General features: G+C 40.6%; 1 protein-coding gene across 4 annotated transcripts in view; it reads left to right on the plus strand.

Moving 5' to 3' along the window:
• SPECC1 (sperm antigen with calponin homology and coiled-coil domains 1) overlaps nt 1–18,439 on the plus strand; it is an 86,056-nt gene that overhangs the window by 61,358 nt on the left and 6,259 nt on the right. For 3 of the 4 annotated variants that reach the window (XM_030462695.1, XM_030462698.1, XM_030462697.1), the window contains 3 exons: nt 286–367; nt 3,872–4,022; nt 4,935–5,037. In XM_030462695.1, coding sequence (XP_030318555.1) covers nt 286–367; nt 3,872–4,022; nt 4,935–5,037 — 336 coding nt within the window. The remainder of the gene's footprint in view (nt 1–285; nt 368–3,871; nt 4,023–4,934; nt 5,038–18,439) is intronic. The other variant, XM_030462696.1, reaches the window with a different exon arrangement.

The raw sequence follows: 18,439 nt of genomic DNA on the forward strand, positions 1-18,439 counted from the left end.
CTCCAAAGAATTAGCAAAGAAATCTTGAAGAGTAGGATAAAATAAAAGAGAGCTTTGAGAAACCTCTATTAATGCCTGGCTGAGGAGTTTTAGTGCTGAAAACTGGTGCTGGGGCTGCAGAGACAAGAATGCTTCCAACCTAGGATTGGGGATTGCTGGATACAGAGGCAAAGTTAGGAACAGGCATTCTTACTTTGCATTTGTGACACTGGATATTGGTTGACAAGAGAAAAAATGATTGCTAGTATTTCTTTTAAGTTATTGTTTTGTACATTTGTTTCACAGAGACACTCTGTTTATAACAATGCCAAGCCAGCTAGCAAGGGTGTTGCCAGACACACAGATCTTTCAGACCTTCCTCTTGCAGGTAAGGTGCAGTAAATACACAACTGTTGCCTCTTTTTACCAGCAAAAACTGTTGGCCTCTACCTGGGCCATTTCTCTTCCCCTCATCTGGTCAAAGGAAATATAAAAAATTTTCTTCAGACTCTTTGTTTTAGCTAAATAATTTAATTGTGCTTCCAGCTCCATCTTGATTGTAGCCTTAGAAAACTAAAAAAATAACTGATTTATTATGGTTTGCCAACACAAACTTGCCTTCTTTATTCCAAAGTATCCATGGCACCTCTCTAATCCATGCTATGGAACCAAAGAGGATTGGATCTTGTTCAACATGTATGTATCGGGAACAAGCCCAAAGTGTTGTCTTCTGAGAGTTTATTTGTTTTTAAATTGAGCTTCATTTGAAATACACGAAACATTTCAGACACTGATGTGACTGGTTTAGGAGCTGTCATATTTGGGCTTGAAATAGGGGGTTTTGTGAGTTCTCAAGAGATAAGTTTGTTTTTCTTTCACACTTTGCTTTTGTTCTCTCATCATTTAATATTCTTTTCCACCAGTGTTTGTTTCCCATTCTCTCTCTGGCCTTTTATTTTGACTATCTTGTCCTGAATGTACTTGTTGCATTGGAATGCAAGCGAGTAACAACAGATTATTGAATTTTTAAGGATAGATGAAATATTACATCCTTGTGATGAAACCTCAGTAAAACTGCAGGGAAGTGAAAAAAAAGATAAAAATCAGTCAAAACCTCTTTATTGGTAGACCAGGCTTTCTGCAGTCGTTTGCTTGCACAGGAGAGAAATTAGAGCCTGTCTTTATTTTTAGATTCACCAGGTAATACTCTAAGATTCCACTGCTTTCATTCAAAGATGAAAAGATACTGAATCAGAACAGCAAACCAGGTTCTAGGGTAGGTGGCAGCATAAACAAACAACATCTTGTCTATGCTACTGGCTTCTCCTACAGGAGTAAGAGCAGAGCAAGCTGATGATATGAGTGGAACAGAGTTTACTTGTTTGTATCAGTTCATTTCTAGAAAATGTCTTGCATGAGAGTATTTGATGATCTGAATTAAAACACTGACCTTTTAAATCTCTACCAGTTTTCTGTGCAGTGAAGAAATCTGTCAACCCTATAATAAACTCTGATCCTTAATAATAAATATTCCACTTCAGGCCATGGATAACTATTGTTAATGCCCACAGACAATTTTCTTTGAAAATCTGTTGAAATCAGCAGATATCTTATTAGCCATTTTATGGTAAAAAACTCATAGTTGCTTAGCTAACAAGTTCCTGTATTTACAGCTTCTCTTTGTACCTGGATTTAATTTAGTTCCAATAATCCATAGCAAAGGCTTACTCACTATGAAGTTGTAAGAGCTCTGGTTCCAATCTAAATAATCCTCAAAGGCAGCTGATCCAAGCCCTATGCAAACAACACTGAATTAAAAAATATCCCTAAGGAAATTCAGAGTGAAGTAGTCTCCATAATAATAATCTTCTGGCTGATTCCATCTGACCAGTGTCACAGCAGGGCTCTGTGATGTCCTTAATATGACCCAAATGTTCTATCACTGGAGAAGAAGATGGGTTGCTTTGCAGAGAGAGCTGATCTCTGGCTATGGTGTTTTCATTTAAAATCAGAAGTTTACAGCTTCTGTCCTGGAATTTCTAGCAGCCAGAGGTAACTCAAAGGGAGTAAATTACTCAAGCAAGTGAGACTCAAAGTCCACCACTGGCTGCTGTTAACTTGCACCTCTGCGGGCACTAGGGTGTAATTCAAGCCAGTGACCACTAAGTAGCTTCAACTAGTGCAGATAGATAGTGCTAACAGATGGGGATTTTTTCTGAATCATCCTGCACATTTTTCACACAGTTATTATCCTGTTTCTCTTTCCAGTTTACTCCTAATATGCCCTCATCCTGTCCTTCTCTTTCCAGTTAGATGCTCCCAGTAGTCTTCCTCCCTATCTGGGATCCTTCCTTCTCTTTCCTTTTTCTGTACCATGCATAAACACATCCTGAGTTTTTGGCACAGCACCTTCCTAATTAGACCATGCCTTTAGCAAACCAGTTATACTAAAGACAATTTAATAGTGCACTTCTTTTGTCCCTGTCCTTATAAACCTACATTCATTTTCATAATGTTCAGGTTTTGCTTATTGCTGTGCCTTTTGTGGGAGATCTGTTTCTCTAAGAATACCCTGATGTTTAAGATGGTCCCAGGAATCATTCATTGGTTGCCTGATTGGTGTGGCTATTTAAATTTGAGGCAATGCCTTATAAATATAACATAATGAGGACCTAGAAGAGTGATGCACATTTGGAATATATGGTGGAAAACCAACAAAAAGACTTCTAAAAGGTCTGCTGTGTGCTATTTCTGTTTTTTTATGGATTCATATCAGACACAGATGGGACAGGTGAGTAGAAGGAAGGATAACTCTTACAGAGCATGGTTTATGCAATCCAACACAACAAAGCTCTGCCAACAGCCAGACTGCAGGAAAGGAGACAGTCTCCTGGGGCTGGCTTCTGTCCTTTTCCATCTGGACTTAATAAAAAGGAACTTAGCAGCTCCCTATGATGTGGAAATAAAGTGCAGAAATGCCTATAGCTCTCAGCAGCTACAAACACTAATTTAGTCATACAAAATTCAGGAGCCAAAGCAAGGGCAGCCTGTTGGAAGTGTGGTTCTGTCTGGCAGCTGCTGATACACACAGCCCCTGGTTACTGCTTAAAAGAAATTTAGGACTGATTCAGTCACACCAGCTTTGCTGAAGCTAAGAAAGGATTCACACCAAAAGTGTTCCACAGCACTCTCACTCATCATTTGACTTGTTTGATCTCTTTGGCTTCTCTGCAAAAACCCATCAACAACCCACCAACAACCCAACAATGGATTCTGTGGCTACTAATTTTATTTTATTTGTCTATACTTTCACATATAAAATATGTATTATAGAATATATAGAAAATACATAGTAAAAATATAGAAGTATATTCTATGGTTATCTTGAGACTTCCCAAAGTTCTGCCAGATAGGATGCCATGCACCATGTGATAATAAATGGGTTTTACTGCTGCCTTATGCTGAGCTGTATTCAGGAGACAAGAGGCTTTCTGGTTAGAAGGCTGCCAGTGACAGAAATTATTGTATCAGGGCTGCTCAGTCATCTGGTGAGGATATCTGGTGATATCAGCTTTTGAACCTTTAAGACTGTAGATTTTGGTATTTCCCCTCATTCACCTGAGGCCCCCACCCCCCAGCAGGAGTATCAATCACAGGAAACCAGGCAGCCTGTACTGCTGGAATCATCAAAGCCATTCCTTGTTATGATCACCTCTAATCTGCTCAAGGTTTCCTAGCCCCATGTGTGTTTAATGAACAAATGAGTACATTTGTTTAGAATCAAAACAACAGACTACATATTGTGTGCTGGGTGGCAGGACAATGATTAATCAAATTCCTCAGCCTGCAAACTGACAGCTTTTTTTTTTTTTTTTTTTTTTAATTCCCACAGACCTTCTGAAGGGGAGAACTGAAGAGCTGAAACCAGACCATTACCTCCGTAAAAGCCCCTCCCTGGAATCCCTGAGCAAACCACCCATGGCCTTCAGCAGCAGAATGCTCAGCTCTACCCCCAGCAGCTTGAAACCCCAAAGCAAACTCAGGTACCAACTCAGTTTCCTGGGAAAAAAACCCCAAGCTGAAAAGATTGACAGCATTACCAAGATTAATGTTTTAATCTGGAGGACCCCTTGTCTCCACTGAGAACTCTGCTGCCTAGTCTGAATTACCAGACTGTCAGATCCAGATATCAAAATTCAAGTTATAGTACCCACAATTATTTGTTAGATGAGCAAACATGGCAAAATGATGATAGGAAGCTCTCAGAAGTTGTGCACAAGGTTTCCATCATGTGTACAAGTGATCAGGCCTTACTGTTATGTTCCTTACCTTACATGTTATGGTGAGTTAAAAAAAAAACAAAACAGCTTTGAGATCTGAGGGAAAGCTGGGCACTTAATTTTCTTCTGTCTTGAGGAAACAAATAAAAAAATTTCCTCTGCCATTATTTCCAGCAGTAGAAGCTGTAGGGTGGAGACAAGGCAGGTGTTTTTACTGCTGGTCTTTAACTGTCCTTGATGCCTTGACTGCAATACAGCTTGCAGATTTCTTCTTTTTAATCCAGAACTCCTTCTGCAGCAGCCTAGCTGGATGTGAATTTGCTGTTACAGATTCTTTAGAAAGCTTCTTTCAGTTCTAGCCCCTACATTCTAGTTTTCAATATGTAAAGCAAGGTCCTTACTTGAAAATTTTAGAAGTAAAGCTGATGAAAATAATAGCAGCCATTCTGGGTTAATACGTGCCATAGGCTGCTGGGTTTTCAGCCCTTCATGTGCAGTGACACCATCTGAATTGGTCACATTTAAAGGCAGTTACAGACTCAAAGCTCTGAAAGCTATTACAGCTTGATTCCCTTGTAGGTTCTGTTCTGCTGTGTCATACAGATATGATTTACACACTCCTAAAAAATAAGAGGCTTGAAGCATAATTATCTTCTTTATGCTTCCCTGGATTAGTGTGGAGAGAAAGGACCCACTGGCAGCCCTGGCTAGGGAGTATGGTGGTTCAAAGAGGAATGCTCTGTTGAAATGGTGCCAAAAGAAGACTGAAGGTTACCAGGTAAGAGAATGGCTACATTTTCCTTTTCTCTGGCAAGAAATTAATCATTTTCCTGTAGGTGTGCAGTAATCAGAGTCACTTTAGAGAAGTATTTGTATTTTAGGCTGCTGGTTTTTGCATGCTTACTTCTACTGTTTTCACCTTGCTCTTTCCAACAACTTTAACACTGAAGCCCCCAATATTATCTTGTCATAAGTAATTAATGTACAAAACACAAATTACTGCATCAAAGGTCACTGATAGTGAGAAACAAGGCAAATATGTGCAGCAGCTTCAGTTTGGCATCAGTTTCTTAAATTACATTCTACAGGCTTCTGTGGGCACTGTGCTATTGTGAGAGGTTTTTCATTGATCATTTCTGTAAAACCAAAGAAATATTTTGCTTTGTGGCCTTGACCAAATGAAGTTTTGCAGCCTGGGGCCCTGCTTTTTCTAATCTGCTGCATTTGAATGGGAATTTTCAAAGGCAAGTTTTGACAGCTTGAGAATGCCTCATTTCTCTGCAGAGTGTTTGTTTTTTTACTGCTGAACATACATAAAGATTTGTCCAGCTCTTGTATGTCCATTGCTGTGCTTATCAAGCTCTGGCTAATGCTGGGTACAGATGAGTTAGGCCTTTGGTTCTGTGTGTAGTTCAGCTGTAGAAGGCAATAAGAGATAACAGCTCATCCTGTCGTGTGCTCAGTGTGCAGGATTGTCTTGGTTTGATATAATGTTGAGATTTTTCTTTAAGAATAATATTGTTTGTTACTTAGAGCAGAAGACAAAAGCAGTTATCACCACATGGTATACACCCTGGAGCAAGTCTTTAATAAAAGCAGAGACCATCTTTTAAAGTAAATAATAATATTTTTTTTTTCTTCATAACCAGTTCTTTGTGAAACATTAGCTGCAGGGTGCAGGAGTTTGGAAGAAAAGACAGTAGCTTTCTCTTTGAGTAAATTGATCTCTGAAATGTTGAGTACTTTCTTAGCAGTGGTATGTTAGTCTGGTTTGCACCAGTTTCACAGAAGAACAGGTATTGGAGAAAGTTCTTGAATGAAGAAACACCTTAAAAAGTATAAAGCCAAGGTGTAGTGATACTGCAGAAAATGTTAGGTGGACAGAAAATTATCTTTATTCTGGCCCAAACCAGGACACTTTGCAAATGTAGATCATCCTGAATCTGTCTGCAAGAGTAACAAGTATTCCCTCTGCAACAGAATGGAAAAGGAGTTTTGTTTTTCTATGCTGAACCCAAGTAGTGGAACTAACTGTATCAGATAGCAGGCCACCCAGGAGGCATGCAAGGCAACCAAAGTCTGTTTGTTTTTCCTTTCAGTATCAGTCTCTGGGGGAAAGTGTGTCCGTGCTTCAGTGGACAGTGGAAGTCTTTGCTTTATATATGGCTGCTGGAGGCTTGTTGCTATGGGACTGTCCTGATGATGTTTCAGAAAAAAGCTTTTTTGTTTTGGTTCCTGCTCTGATGAGGCTCTTGTTCTTTTCCTTGCTGTTGTCTGTTCTGACTCTTTCTAAAGCAGCAGAGTGAGTTTTCAGCAGTTTTAGAGAGCAAGCAGGTGAAGCCCTGGCAAACACTGGGTAATCCAGGAGAGTCTGAGGAGTTCAGACTGTGGTGTGGTGGGGGGCCTGGTTACACAGTGTGTTAAGATCTCAGGGCAGAAATTCAAGTCAGATGGGCCAAAGGACAAACATGGTATTGGTTAATGGTGAGAGTCTTGCCTCTCTGTCTTCACTGCTTCATTTAGAGGCATTATCTTGGACATTCTTCCTCAGATTCTTATTCCCATTGCTCTCTTTGTGGTGCATTCTCTGACTCTTCTTGAACTTGCTCTTCCCAGACCCTTGCACTCTTACGATAAGGCTGATATTAAGCTCCACAGGGAGTTTTTTATCATTCTTGAGTACAAAGAACTGGAGTGGAGTGAAGAACGTCATCCTCCTTCCTGCCTTAGCCACAGCACTGGTGGGAATGAGGTAACAAACTCCATCAGGCCAGAACCCTGTGACGTGCATGATGACTTTTCCATTGATAATACCCCTGTCTACAAGGTATCCCCTGTTCAAATCCTGGTATAATCTGTTATGCTCTTTCCAACTTAAAGCCTAGAACCATGGATAACTTTGGATGCAAGCTGTTTTCAGCTCAGTGAGAGAGAAATGAGAGAATAAAAGGCTTGCTTTTTGTTTGCTAAACTTCTTTTTTTTCAGTGGCAAAATATACTGCCTTTGAGGTCTGGTAGGAGTTTCCTGATCTGAGGTGGTGAGAGAGTGAGATTTCTTTGTGTTGAAATTGTGAAGATACCAGATTTTATTAAACAGAATGAGCAAAATGAATTAGAATAACTGATACTCTCAGCAGCAGCTACTACCCATGTCCCAGATTCCCTGAGAAAAGCTGGATCAGTGACCTAGGAACGTATCTGGGGGTAAGACCTAGGGACCAGTACACAAGGCTCCACTTTTTCAGTGTTCTAATCCATACAAAGGTTATAATATAGACAAAATTTGTGTTCTGCTCCTGGCATATATCCTTGTATTGACTACAGTGGGAACATTCCCTGGCTTTGAACTCCAGCCTGTTCCCCAGGAGGCAATCTCATAAAACAAGAGAGGGATGCTTGAGGGGCTTGAGAGAAATGCAACACAAATTAATAGTGGCCTGATGAGTTTTGTTTGTTTTTTAAAGAAAGGAATTGCATGAGTTTACAGTAACTGAGGGGAAATGGGAAATCATTCATTTCTCTGATCTGCTGTGCCATTTCTAAGATCCCTGTTTAAACAGTGATTTGATACCAAAAGTTGTGAATGCTAAGGAGCAAGTAATCACTCAGAACATGAAAACAGAATCACTAGAAAGAAAATTATGTGGAAGTTCAGTTTAATGACCAAGAGAGAACAGAATGAGAGTGAGACTGTATAAATCATCATGATTGATGAAGTGATTTCAGTTGCCATATTTCAGTGCCTACTTGAATGTTATCTGGCATTTTGGCTATCAGTTTTTAATAATAAATAGAGGTGGTAAAAAGAATGGTAGTCAAATAAGGCTTTGGGCTCTCAGTCAGTGACTTTGTGCCACTATATTAAAGAAAAACTTCAGTTTAGAAAAAAACCCCTCAATCTAATTTATGGTTCTCTCTAAAAATTGTGCTCTGGCACATGATCTCTTTTGCCAGACATACACAGACTGTTCCTTCTGGCTCTCTGAATTTGTTGACATCATGGTGTATAATGTAGGGTGAGGAGATGACCAGACTTGTGAACTGCATTTGTGGCTCTGGAACTCAATTACTTCAAGTCCTTTAAACCACAAAGCCATTCTGAGACTAAGTTATTTATGTTAAAATAGCTTTTTCTCTGATGTCTTGTGGTTGTTGTTGGTTTGTTCCTCTGTTGCTTTTTTTTCCCCATCTATTTAAAAAGCTTATACATCATAGCAAAAGTGGGAAGTAGAAATTACGTGGCTCTTTTCTAACAAGCTCTGTTCCTGTGAGTTGTAACTCCTGGAAGCTGCTGAGAGTCATTCTTGTTGCATTATCACCTTCCATAATCATATCATTAGTGACTGTGGTGTTATTTAAGTGCCCTGGTTCTATTTGCTCTCTGTGGAGACCATTTGTCAAGGGGCCAAACCTCTCTAGATTAAATCCATTACTATCCACAGATGTATTGTGAAAACATGGAACATCAAGAGGCACTTAACCCATGTTCATTAGAACTGAAGATTATTGTTTCTGCCACATATACCCTCTCTAGAGAGGGGAGGGAATAGTTACCAGGGTAATGAATATGATCTGCTTAAAAGAACTATTTTCATGTATTTTCCACCACTACACATCCATCTTATGACACAAAGGAAAAGTGAATCTGAGACCAGCTCTTTTCTCCAATGCCCAGTCATGGTTGTTCTTCTTATCAAAGTTATATGGGTTTAACAGGACCCATTTGGGACCCATTTGTTGAAGAACCACCTCCTTTTATAGTGAAGCTGTCTGTGAGGTTGGCACAAGTTAAGGATTGGTAAATAGGAGGAGACAGTACAGCAGCTTGTGGTAAAAGGCAGTGGGCATCTTCAGGAGAAGAGGCAATGTGCTCCCTGTTAGCACTGACCCTAAAATGAGATGGCTGATAAATTAGTTTTGGTCTTCTTGATACTTGGGGGAGCATTTTCATTTCATCTGGAGGAACATCTACATCATAGAGAAACTTCTAACCAGAGCAATCTTCCTGTAGTTTTCATGCTGTACAAGTAGCTCCTGAATAAAATCATTCCTTTTAATTATTCTGCATAAAATATGCCAGCAACTATGAGCAAAGTTAGGAGAAAATGATTTGTTTCTATGCCTTTTTGGGGTTATTTGACTTTGCAGTAGGTCCCAGGCACACTCTGCAGTTTTAGAAAGAAAGCTGAGGAGTATGCAGGAACTATTTTTAGCATATTACTCTCTGACATTGTATTGTTTAGCCCAAATTAGCAAAATACAAATAGCTGGATGTCCAACATTCTGAAAATTTGCCACAAAAGCAGTGAATTGTGTTTAGATCATTGCTTTTCTTAAAGCTTTAGGGACCTGAGGAAACATCCTGCTGGACACTGCTGCCTGCATAGTTTTCATAACTATAAACTGGTATTAAGATCTAAATACTTCAACATTTATCCTTGCTGTATATGTTAATAAAAGTGCTTTTCCTGTAGAAGTGCCCCAGCTATTCAAAATGAAGGGAAAACAATCCCTCCACTGAAGTACTCCTGCTATTATGTCTGTTCCAGCCTCAGAGACAGAAATTGGAAACAAATCACTTCCGAACATAACCTAAAAGTCATTAAATGTAATTCTGAATGCCTTTACTACAAGAAGCACAAAGCTAGCAGAGCAGATTATGTAAAAGTTGTTGTCTGTGCATGGTACTGTGTTCTTCACTTATCAAAGATGCAGAAGCTTGGGGAGAAAAATAAAGGCTATGGCAGTATTTGTTGTTTGTCAAGTAGTTATAGCAAGAGACTGGTTGACTAGTGGTTTGGCAGTGGATATAACATAAAGCTTTTTACCCTTTTGTATTCAGTTTAAACTCAGACTAATACTACCTTTTTGTTTATGAATTTGTGGCTTTCTTTTTCTCATAGGAATTTGCATTCCTTTTCTTTTTGTACCAGGCAGTATTTCCTCCATATCCTCTTTGTTCTCAAGCCCTATTCCATAATATTATCCTCTGTTTTTTCTGATATTTTTTCAACTTGTTTGCTGGTTGGATGAGATCCAGCACAGATTAAGTGTGGCCTGAAGATGTACAAATGCAGATGGGCTCATGAGGACTTCAGACCTTCCTTATAGTCAAGTGGTCATGGAGCCAAGACCTTCTCATTAGGGAGGGGACTCTGTTGCTAGGACAGCCAGCTAGGAGGGGTGGGTTTTGACTGCTGATGTATCAAGCAGTCAAAAATGATGCAAAAACTCCTTCATGACCAGTTGTACTAAACATGAGTGTTATTCTGGAAGATAAAAATTATATTTAGAAACAAGAAGTCTGATTTCTTTGTACGTCATAGTGTGGGCAGCTGATGTTATCTTTCTACTTAAGCAACTTCTGTCTCACTCTTTTTTTAAAGCCTTGACTGAACACTTTGCCTCATGTTTCAGTCTTGGACCACAGACACTGAGCAGGTTGCTAATGGCAGCAGAGTCCCCAGTGCTGGTGCTCAGGATGGCAGTTCCAGCAGAGAACCAAAGAGCTAAATTGGGCAAAACCCAGGGCAAAACCCTGTCAACCTTTGACCCTGGGCAGAATATAATTCCTGAGACCTGGCAGGTGAAATAACTGGTCAGGCAATTCCTTTCACACCAGTATCATGAAGCTTAGATTTAAAGCCTTGAGAACTTTCTGCATTTTGACATTTAGAAGCAGGATTTTTCCCAGGAAGTTATTAGTATGTTATGTGAATTTCTTGAGAAATGGGAGAAATTTCCAGTTCTCTTTGTATTTCTCTGCATTTTACTGAAGAGAAGGATGTTAAGTGCAGAGAGACTTTTCCTTTCTGAAAGATGAAGTGAGTCTGTAATAGCTATTGAGATAGGAGGGACCATCCTGTGCCTAAAAACTAAATCAGTAAAATATTTACAATAATATGGTCAGGAATTTTTGTTTCCAAGTCTGCTTTGGACCATCTTTGTGACAGTCTTGTATAATACCATTTCCCTGGTTTTCTTAGCTGTTAAATTATATATCATTGTATCATGTAATTGGGTGATGGGGAGTTTCAGTAATGATTGGAAAGATGTTCTGCTGTAGCAGGAAGAGCCTTTCTTGCTTCTGAGGCTCAATGAGCTGCTGGCTTCTCCATTGCCTCTTGCAAGAGTGAGCTGAGCTGCTCTCTGTGGGTGTGTGTCCCAGCTTTATTTGCCCCCTGGTAATAGGGGGCCTGTCCTAACCAGGCACAGGTGGACTCACACCCACTCTTTGGCAACTCGAGGCACCTGGTTTATCTTGTTTCTCTACATTCTGCTAAAAAGGGCAATCTTGAGAATTTTTAAGAATGAAAAATACAAACTTAAAACATCAAGATCTTCTAGATTTTTTCTTTTTCTAAGTAAGAATAACAGCTGAGTGTGGACTTTCAGTTTTACTGGATGTCTTAGCTGGATAGCTGGACTCAGGGTTAGCTCTGGAACCTGAATGCAGGAGCCAAATCCTGGCACACTGGGAATTACCAGGCTGATAACCAACATCAAGCCCCCTTCAGGAGATGCCAGTGCGTAAACGTGACTCTCCAGTGAAGCCAAATAACTTGAGCCAAGCTCTACCTTTTTTCACATGAGGGACTTTATCCTGTAAACAAATAAAATCTCTTGATTGGAGGGAGAAAATAAATGCCCTTGCAGCTCTCTCATGCGGAACTTTCTATCCTGCTGGGTAATTTTAAAAATAGCATTTTCATTCTATCCATCCCAAAGTCCAGGAGGCTTTCCTTGTGTTGCCTGGATGCGATGACAATCAGAGAAAACCCTGGATTGATTGGTCACCAGCTGGAACAGCTCCAGATCCTGAATTTAACTGGGAGGAAGCTGAGCCCTGCTGCCTGTTCCATCAATACCCTCTGCTGCCGGGACCTCTCCTCACCTTCTTTCCATCCTTTTCCTTAGGCCAGCTGCAGGCTGCAGCCTCACCCTCCTCCCAGGAATTCCAGGACGTGGTTAATCTCTGAATTCACACAGCTCACTGGAAGCCGGGGTGGGAGCAGCCACTTTGGTCATTTGCAATTCTGCACCAGGGCTCCCGGCAGGAAGCGGCTCTGCTGCTGTCTTGGGCACAGAGGGGAGCTGGTTCCTTCCCCTCCCTCCCTCCTGCCTTGCCCAGAGTATCTGTGTGGTCCTTGGAGCTCTGCTGCTGCATCCTCAACTCTTGCAGCTTTGGGAATGAAGGGACACAGCCCTGTTTCTGCTTTGTGGCATTTGGCAGTGGTGTCATTTATGTGAGCTGGTGAGAAAACCCATGGTTGGTTGTGTAGCAAGCGGGGAGATAGCCTGCAGCAGGTGAGGGTAACAAAGTGTAATTTATACTGAAGAGCAGAAAACAGAGACATAGCAAAAATAAGAATTTATCACTGTCTAGTGGGATTAGTGCAATGAGAACTCATAAATTCCTGGTCTTGCTGTGTAATCCCCCTCTGCCCCTCTAGATATAACTAACACTTGTTTTGCCCCATTCACTGGGCGGGCCAGGGGTGTAAATCATGGAAGTGTCACACTTCAGATAGCTTTTGTCACCATTACTTCATCTCTGAAATGTCCCAGAGCTGTCTGTAAAATTGCTTCTGCTTATTGCAAGTCTGAAATAAAAAACCATCTCCCTCTGAACTCAGCATTTACATTCTCTCTTGTGAAGCAGAAGCTGATGTGCAAAGTGATAAATTAAGACCCCGGTGTATACAAAACCCTCTTACTTTAATAGCCTTTAGTGAGACCCTTGAAATAGGTGGCTTTTAGTGATGGGAATGTTGTCATGGTGTAATTTGCATGTCAAAAAATATGTATTATTTGCTAGGAAAGGTTCCAATCTATACACCGGGGGGTGCATGCACTGTGCCAGCAGCAATACGTCAGGATTTGTTTTGTTTTTAACAAATCTGTCTTTATGAATACAAATCAAACCTAAAACAATGTGAATGAAGTATAGTGAAATGTTTGCCAGTCCAGACAGTGCCAGAACAACAGGTCTGCTGGGCATCAATGGATGCAATTTGGCTCATTAGGGAGATTACTCATATATGAAGTTACAGGGATGGTTTCAGTGTCAGTAGTAACTGTTCCTCACCTTGCAAGCAGAGGAAATGGAAGGTCACACAATTACTTTATCACCTACTACCTTAAATACCTCTCATTTGATAGTACTTTCATTTTCTATTCCTATGGCAGCACCACATCTCTATTGCAATTAAAGAAAACAGAACTAAGCTGCTTCACAGAGGCCATGGACATCCTCAGTAATTCATGAAGAAAGAGCTAAGTTTGAAGAGTGCACAGAATGGCTTTTCAGTTTCCTCTTAATGATGTCCCTGAGACAACTCCTGTTGAGTGAGCTTGGTTTTAAACACAGAACTCCAGAGAGCATCATGCTACTTGTTCTTGCCAGTCTGACTCAACTAGGAACAGTAATGAAAACTTGACATGCCTGACTTTTTGATATCTTCTCAGTTCTCTGGCTTTTCAGAGACTAAACCAGTTTGGAAATGAGAAACCTTTGTTTAGGATACCTGAATTTAAGCTTGTTAACTTCTGCTTTTTAAGTGGCCCTGCTCTTTCCAATGTCTGTGCTAAGAAGGATCATTAATTCACATGATAAACAGTAAACTCAAGGTAACACCCATGGCAGGCGTGGAGCAAGGAGCAACAAGAACCTAGGAATGTGATGGGAAATGGGGTTTCTTTAAAGAAAAGAATGTAGGCATTGGGACATAAATGATAATAATGTAAAGCATTCAAAATGACATAATGTAAAGCATTTTCACACAGCATTTTGTTCTCTGATCTGTGTTGTTTCACACACATGCAATCAGCAATAAGATGCATGCATTACTGATGTGGCTGGTAAAAGCATTAGAAATATGGATGATGGGGACAGAAACAGAAAGTTTAATAGAAAGGTTAAACAATTCTTATGAAGTCTGCAGCTGCCTGAACCATCTGAACTGGGGATGTTAATACAGTCTGGAGGAGAGAAGGTCATTTGGCTTCCTTCCCAATCTTGGCTGGCCACTTAATCTCTATTCAATAGACAGTATTGCTGTTCCACAAACCATTCTGGATTTATTTTTTCTTTAAACAAGAGGCATTTATTGTATTGTGTATTCCATTTAGGAGAAAAAGATTGGTAAGAGAATTCAGAAAGGTTCCCAGTAGTGGATTGAGTTAGTGTGATGTGCAGATCTCTTCAGACTTGCAGCTACCCAGTGAAATAGCTGTGTACAATTGTCCAAAGTCATCTGTGTGCACCCTGTAATTACAGAAGAATCCAGGCAGTATTTCATTTCAGGCATCCATGCCTTCCATCCCTGTTAACTGGACCTGACCACACTCCTCATGCACCCGGATCTCAGTATATGGCCCAGATGTTTCACATGTCTGTGCTGGAGCACTTGAGATGCACTGGAGTGTGTCAGTTGCTTGGAAGGTTAGGTCATGCTAAAAGGAGCCTGTCTTCACTTCAGTTGCTTCTTAGGAAGTATTGAAAAGTGCTGAGCCAGAACTCAAAGTTTTTTTACTTCCTTTGAAAGAAACTCTTTGGCTAAATCTGGGTAACGTGTCCCCAGTCAACTCGCACGTTGTTTGCTGGAGGGGTGAGGGGGAGAATGATGTTAAGGTCCCATTTACTGCAGGCTTTCTTCCACAGAGCTCCAGGCAGTCTTCAAGCTGATTCATGGCTGCAATTTATAACTCTGGGTCTTGCAGACAAAATTATGACTCAGGGAGCCCTTGCTGTGGGCACAGCAACATCTGCAGAGAGGGGATGTCTTGTGTCAGGATTTGAACATACCCAGGCTGCAAGGAAGAATGTGTGATGTCATTGCTGCTTTTACTGAGGACTTGGATTTGAAGATCTAGTGAACTGTTACAGGGTGGTTGTTTTTTCCTCAGATAAACAAGGAATTGTTTTTAGTGAGAACAGATCCCACAGATTTCCCTGTGGGCCTTTGCCATGGCTCTCATAGTGCTCTGTTATCTGCAAGCAAAGGTCCTGCTCCTGGGGTGGGAGGCTCAGGCTGATGGCTTGCAGGTGTTTAGTGTCTTTTAGACTCAGCCTGCCACAACTATTATAGATAATACATTTGCTCTCCAAATAAAATTGCCTGGGTTTTATTTTTTTAAAACGTTGCTTAATGTTGGGTACATGAATATTCATAGAACCATAGAACATTTTCAGATAACTGAGCTCCCTGGTGTGCTTCCAGATCCCAGTCTCTTAATATTCCCAGTGCATTTATGCACTCATGAGCTTTCACTTAGAGAGAATGAACTATTTTCACTGACAAAAAGCCTGGGAACTGCACTGGAAATGGTTCAGTCTGGACACCTGTCTGCACAACACAGTGCTCCTAGTAAAATTTTTATCCTCACATCTTTCCATGCTCCTTTTTACCACCCCACACAGGGCCTTGTAAGGATGGTTATGTCAGCATGCTATAAAATCATCCTTCTTCTGGCCTGACTTTTGTGTTCTTTCAAGTTTGTCAAGGTTGTCACCCTCACAATTATTAGCAGCACCATGAAAGACCCAGCTCAAGAGCTCTATGTACACTCTGATGATGCATCTTCCTTCTCTGTAGTTCAACTTCTAGGTCTCTCATGAGAAGCCACATGCAGTTTTCCAGTGTTAGGGCTGGAGTTCTGCTGTAAGCACACTGGGAGACAGAGAAATCACCCAACTCCATCTTGCAGTTTGGAAGAGTACATTAAAAGCCAGCATGTACACAAATAGATCCCATGTACTCAGGATAGGGAGGTATGGAAGAAAGACTGAAACAGGTTCCACTGCCAAAATAATCAAGAAAAGTGAATAGTTTCCAAGGTGTTCATTCCCTAAATTGTTTTTTTGTTTGGCTTTTTTTGTGCTTTTTCTTTTACTTTTTTTTTTTTTTTTCTTTAGCAGAGCCAAATATCTTCTGAGAAATCAGAGTGCCTTTATTTTGACTTAATTCCTTTTGGTGTGGTGTAGTGGGGAGGTATTACAAATAAAGCTGCAGTGCAACAAAACACAGAAGATCCCATTTCATTTCCCCTGTCCTTATATCCTAAACTGTAAAGCAGTTAAACACAGAACCTGAGATGAAATGCCAGAGAGGGGGTTGTACTGGTAAGGAAGTGGAAATGCATTTGTTTAGAGGGAAAAAGCCACAATCCACTGATGCTTGTTGTGTGTGAGAATGGTAACCAAGTGGTTTTGAGTATGTCTGAGTGTTTGTTGTTCTACTAGATGGTTGAGCTGAGCCTTCAAGCATTTTGGGTTTGCTATAGTACAAAAATCAGATTTGAGTTCATTTTCTCTGTTGATCATGGTGTGTTGCACTGCAGCAGGTTTCATCTGTGGTTTAAATATTGTCAGCAGAACCCCATCCCTCAACTTTGGCTTGTTTGTAAGACTTGGATCCTGGAACTACTGGATAATGCTGTTAGAGGTGTGAGGATTTTTGACTTGGTGCTGATTTTATTGGAGACATTAGCACTTTCCTCTAGGTACTGTTAGATGGGAGGAGGAGAAGAGTTTCAGGTACAGGTAAAACTCCAACTACGAGTAAAATTATCAAACTGGTGCTTGGCTGTAGGAAGGAACTCGTGTATCTCATAATAGCATCATGAAAGTGAGGACAGGATATAATATTTCCACACACAATGATTTGCTCTTTTGTCTGGTCCTGTTGCTTAACTAAGGCTTTGCCTGTTCCTGTTTCTGTGGCCTTTGGCACAAAGAGGAAAACCTGCAGTTTCCAGTTCTGATGTACAAAAAAAAACCCAAAAGAGAATATTGGCATTTAATGGTTGGCTATTCACTGATAAAGGTTGGCCTTAGTAAAAACACTTTTGTGATCTGGCAGCCAGTCTTTTCCAGCTAACTGCAGACTGATAAATATTAAGTAACTTGTTTGACTGAAATGTCAAGAGAATAGAATAATCCAGTTTTGGCCAATTCTCTAGCACAAAGTTGGACCTCCATGGTTTCACTCTACAGATTAGGTAAAGCCAAAACAGCTTTCAGTGCAAAATACTTTTTTTTTTAATTATTATTGTTATTATTATTATTGTTGTTGTTATTATTATTACTGATTGCTGATTATTATTACTACTACTACTGTCTTTAGCCACTATATTGCCCTTCTTTTATCTCCTTTAACAGACATTAATGGAGTAAAACACAATGTGGGGTCTGGTGGTAATGTCTGCTGCTGATGGCCTGCTTTTGAAGCCATTAGATTTGTATTTTAACCTGAAATCTTCTGTCTTGCTTCAATTTGAGTCATGTTTGGGTATGGATGTTTATTACTGATCTGAGCTCCTGCCTGACTGGACAAAGTCCAGGTTGGACAAGTAATCAGTGAGGCACTGGAAGTGAAGAGCACACACTACAACACTTCCTGTCTGGGTTTTAGTGCATCTGCATTAGCTTTTCCACGAGGGTTTCAGTAAAAGCTTTGTCTTCTGGGGAATCTTGAAAGAAAGAGAGAAATAGCTAAATAAAGAAAACAAAGTGGCAGAGGGTCTGAGCTGGAGCTCAGCATGCAGTAGCAAGACCATCAGCTCCTGGAACCTCCCATGCTCCAGCAGCTGCTACTTTTCTAAGCAGTATCACTTAGTTCACTGTTTTGTTTCTAGCTGGTATTTGGAAGCAACAAAACTGCTTCCAAACCACGAGAATTCCTTAGTTTGCTGGTCTGGGCAGTCAGTGCAAACCAGAGCATTGGAAAGGTCACCTTGCTCACAGGATCAGAACTGGGCCACCAGTATTTGTTTAACTATTGCTGTGCCTTGCAAGAGAATCCTTGTGAAGAACCCCAAGGGCACTGTACCCCAGCAATCTTGGTGTTTTAAAGGAGTTCTTTAAGATGGGCTGATTTTAAAATACCAGTTTCTGTAATCACTCTAATCCTGGACCTCTAATTCTGGACCTCACTTCTCATGAGCAGGGAAACTGGGTTTTCCCATGCACCTGAGTGCACCCTTGTCATGAGTTGTGTGACTAGCAAAGAAGGATCAGACCATTTAGCAACAGTGGGAAGCAAGGTGGGTTTTGACCATTTAAACTCACAGCTATTTCAGACTATTTCTTTCAAAATGTTTACTTTTCACTGCCCTCCTGTTGGAGCTGGCAGTGGTGGGAGTGTTGCTACAGACAAGCCAGGGATTTTTCTAGCTCA

The sequence above is a fragment of the Calypte anna genome, chromosome 19 (assembly GCF_003957555.1).
Source record: "Calypte anna isolate BGI_N300 chromosome 19, bCalAnn1_v1.p, whole genome shotgun sequence".
Lineage (NCBI taxonomy): Eukaryota > Metazoa > Chordata > Aves > Apodiformes > Trochilidae > Calypte > Calypte anna.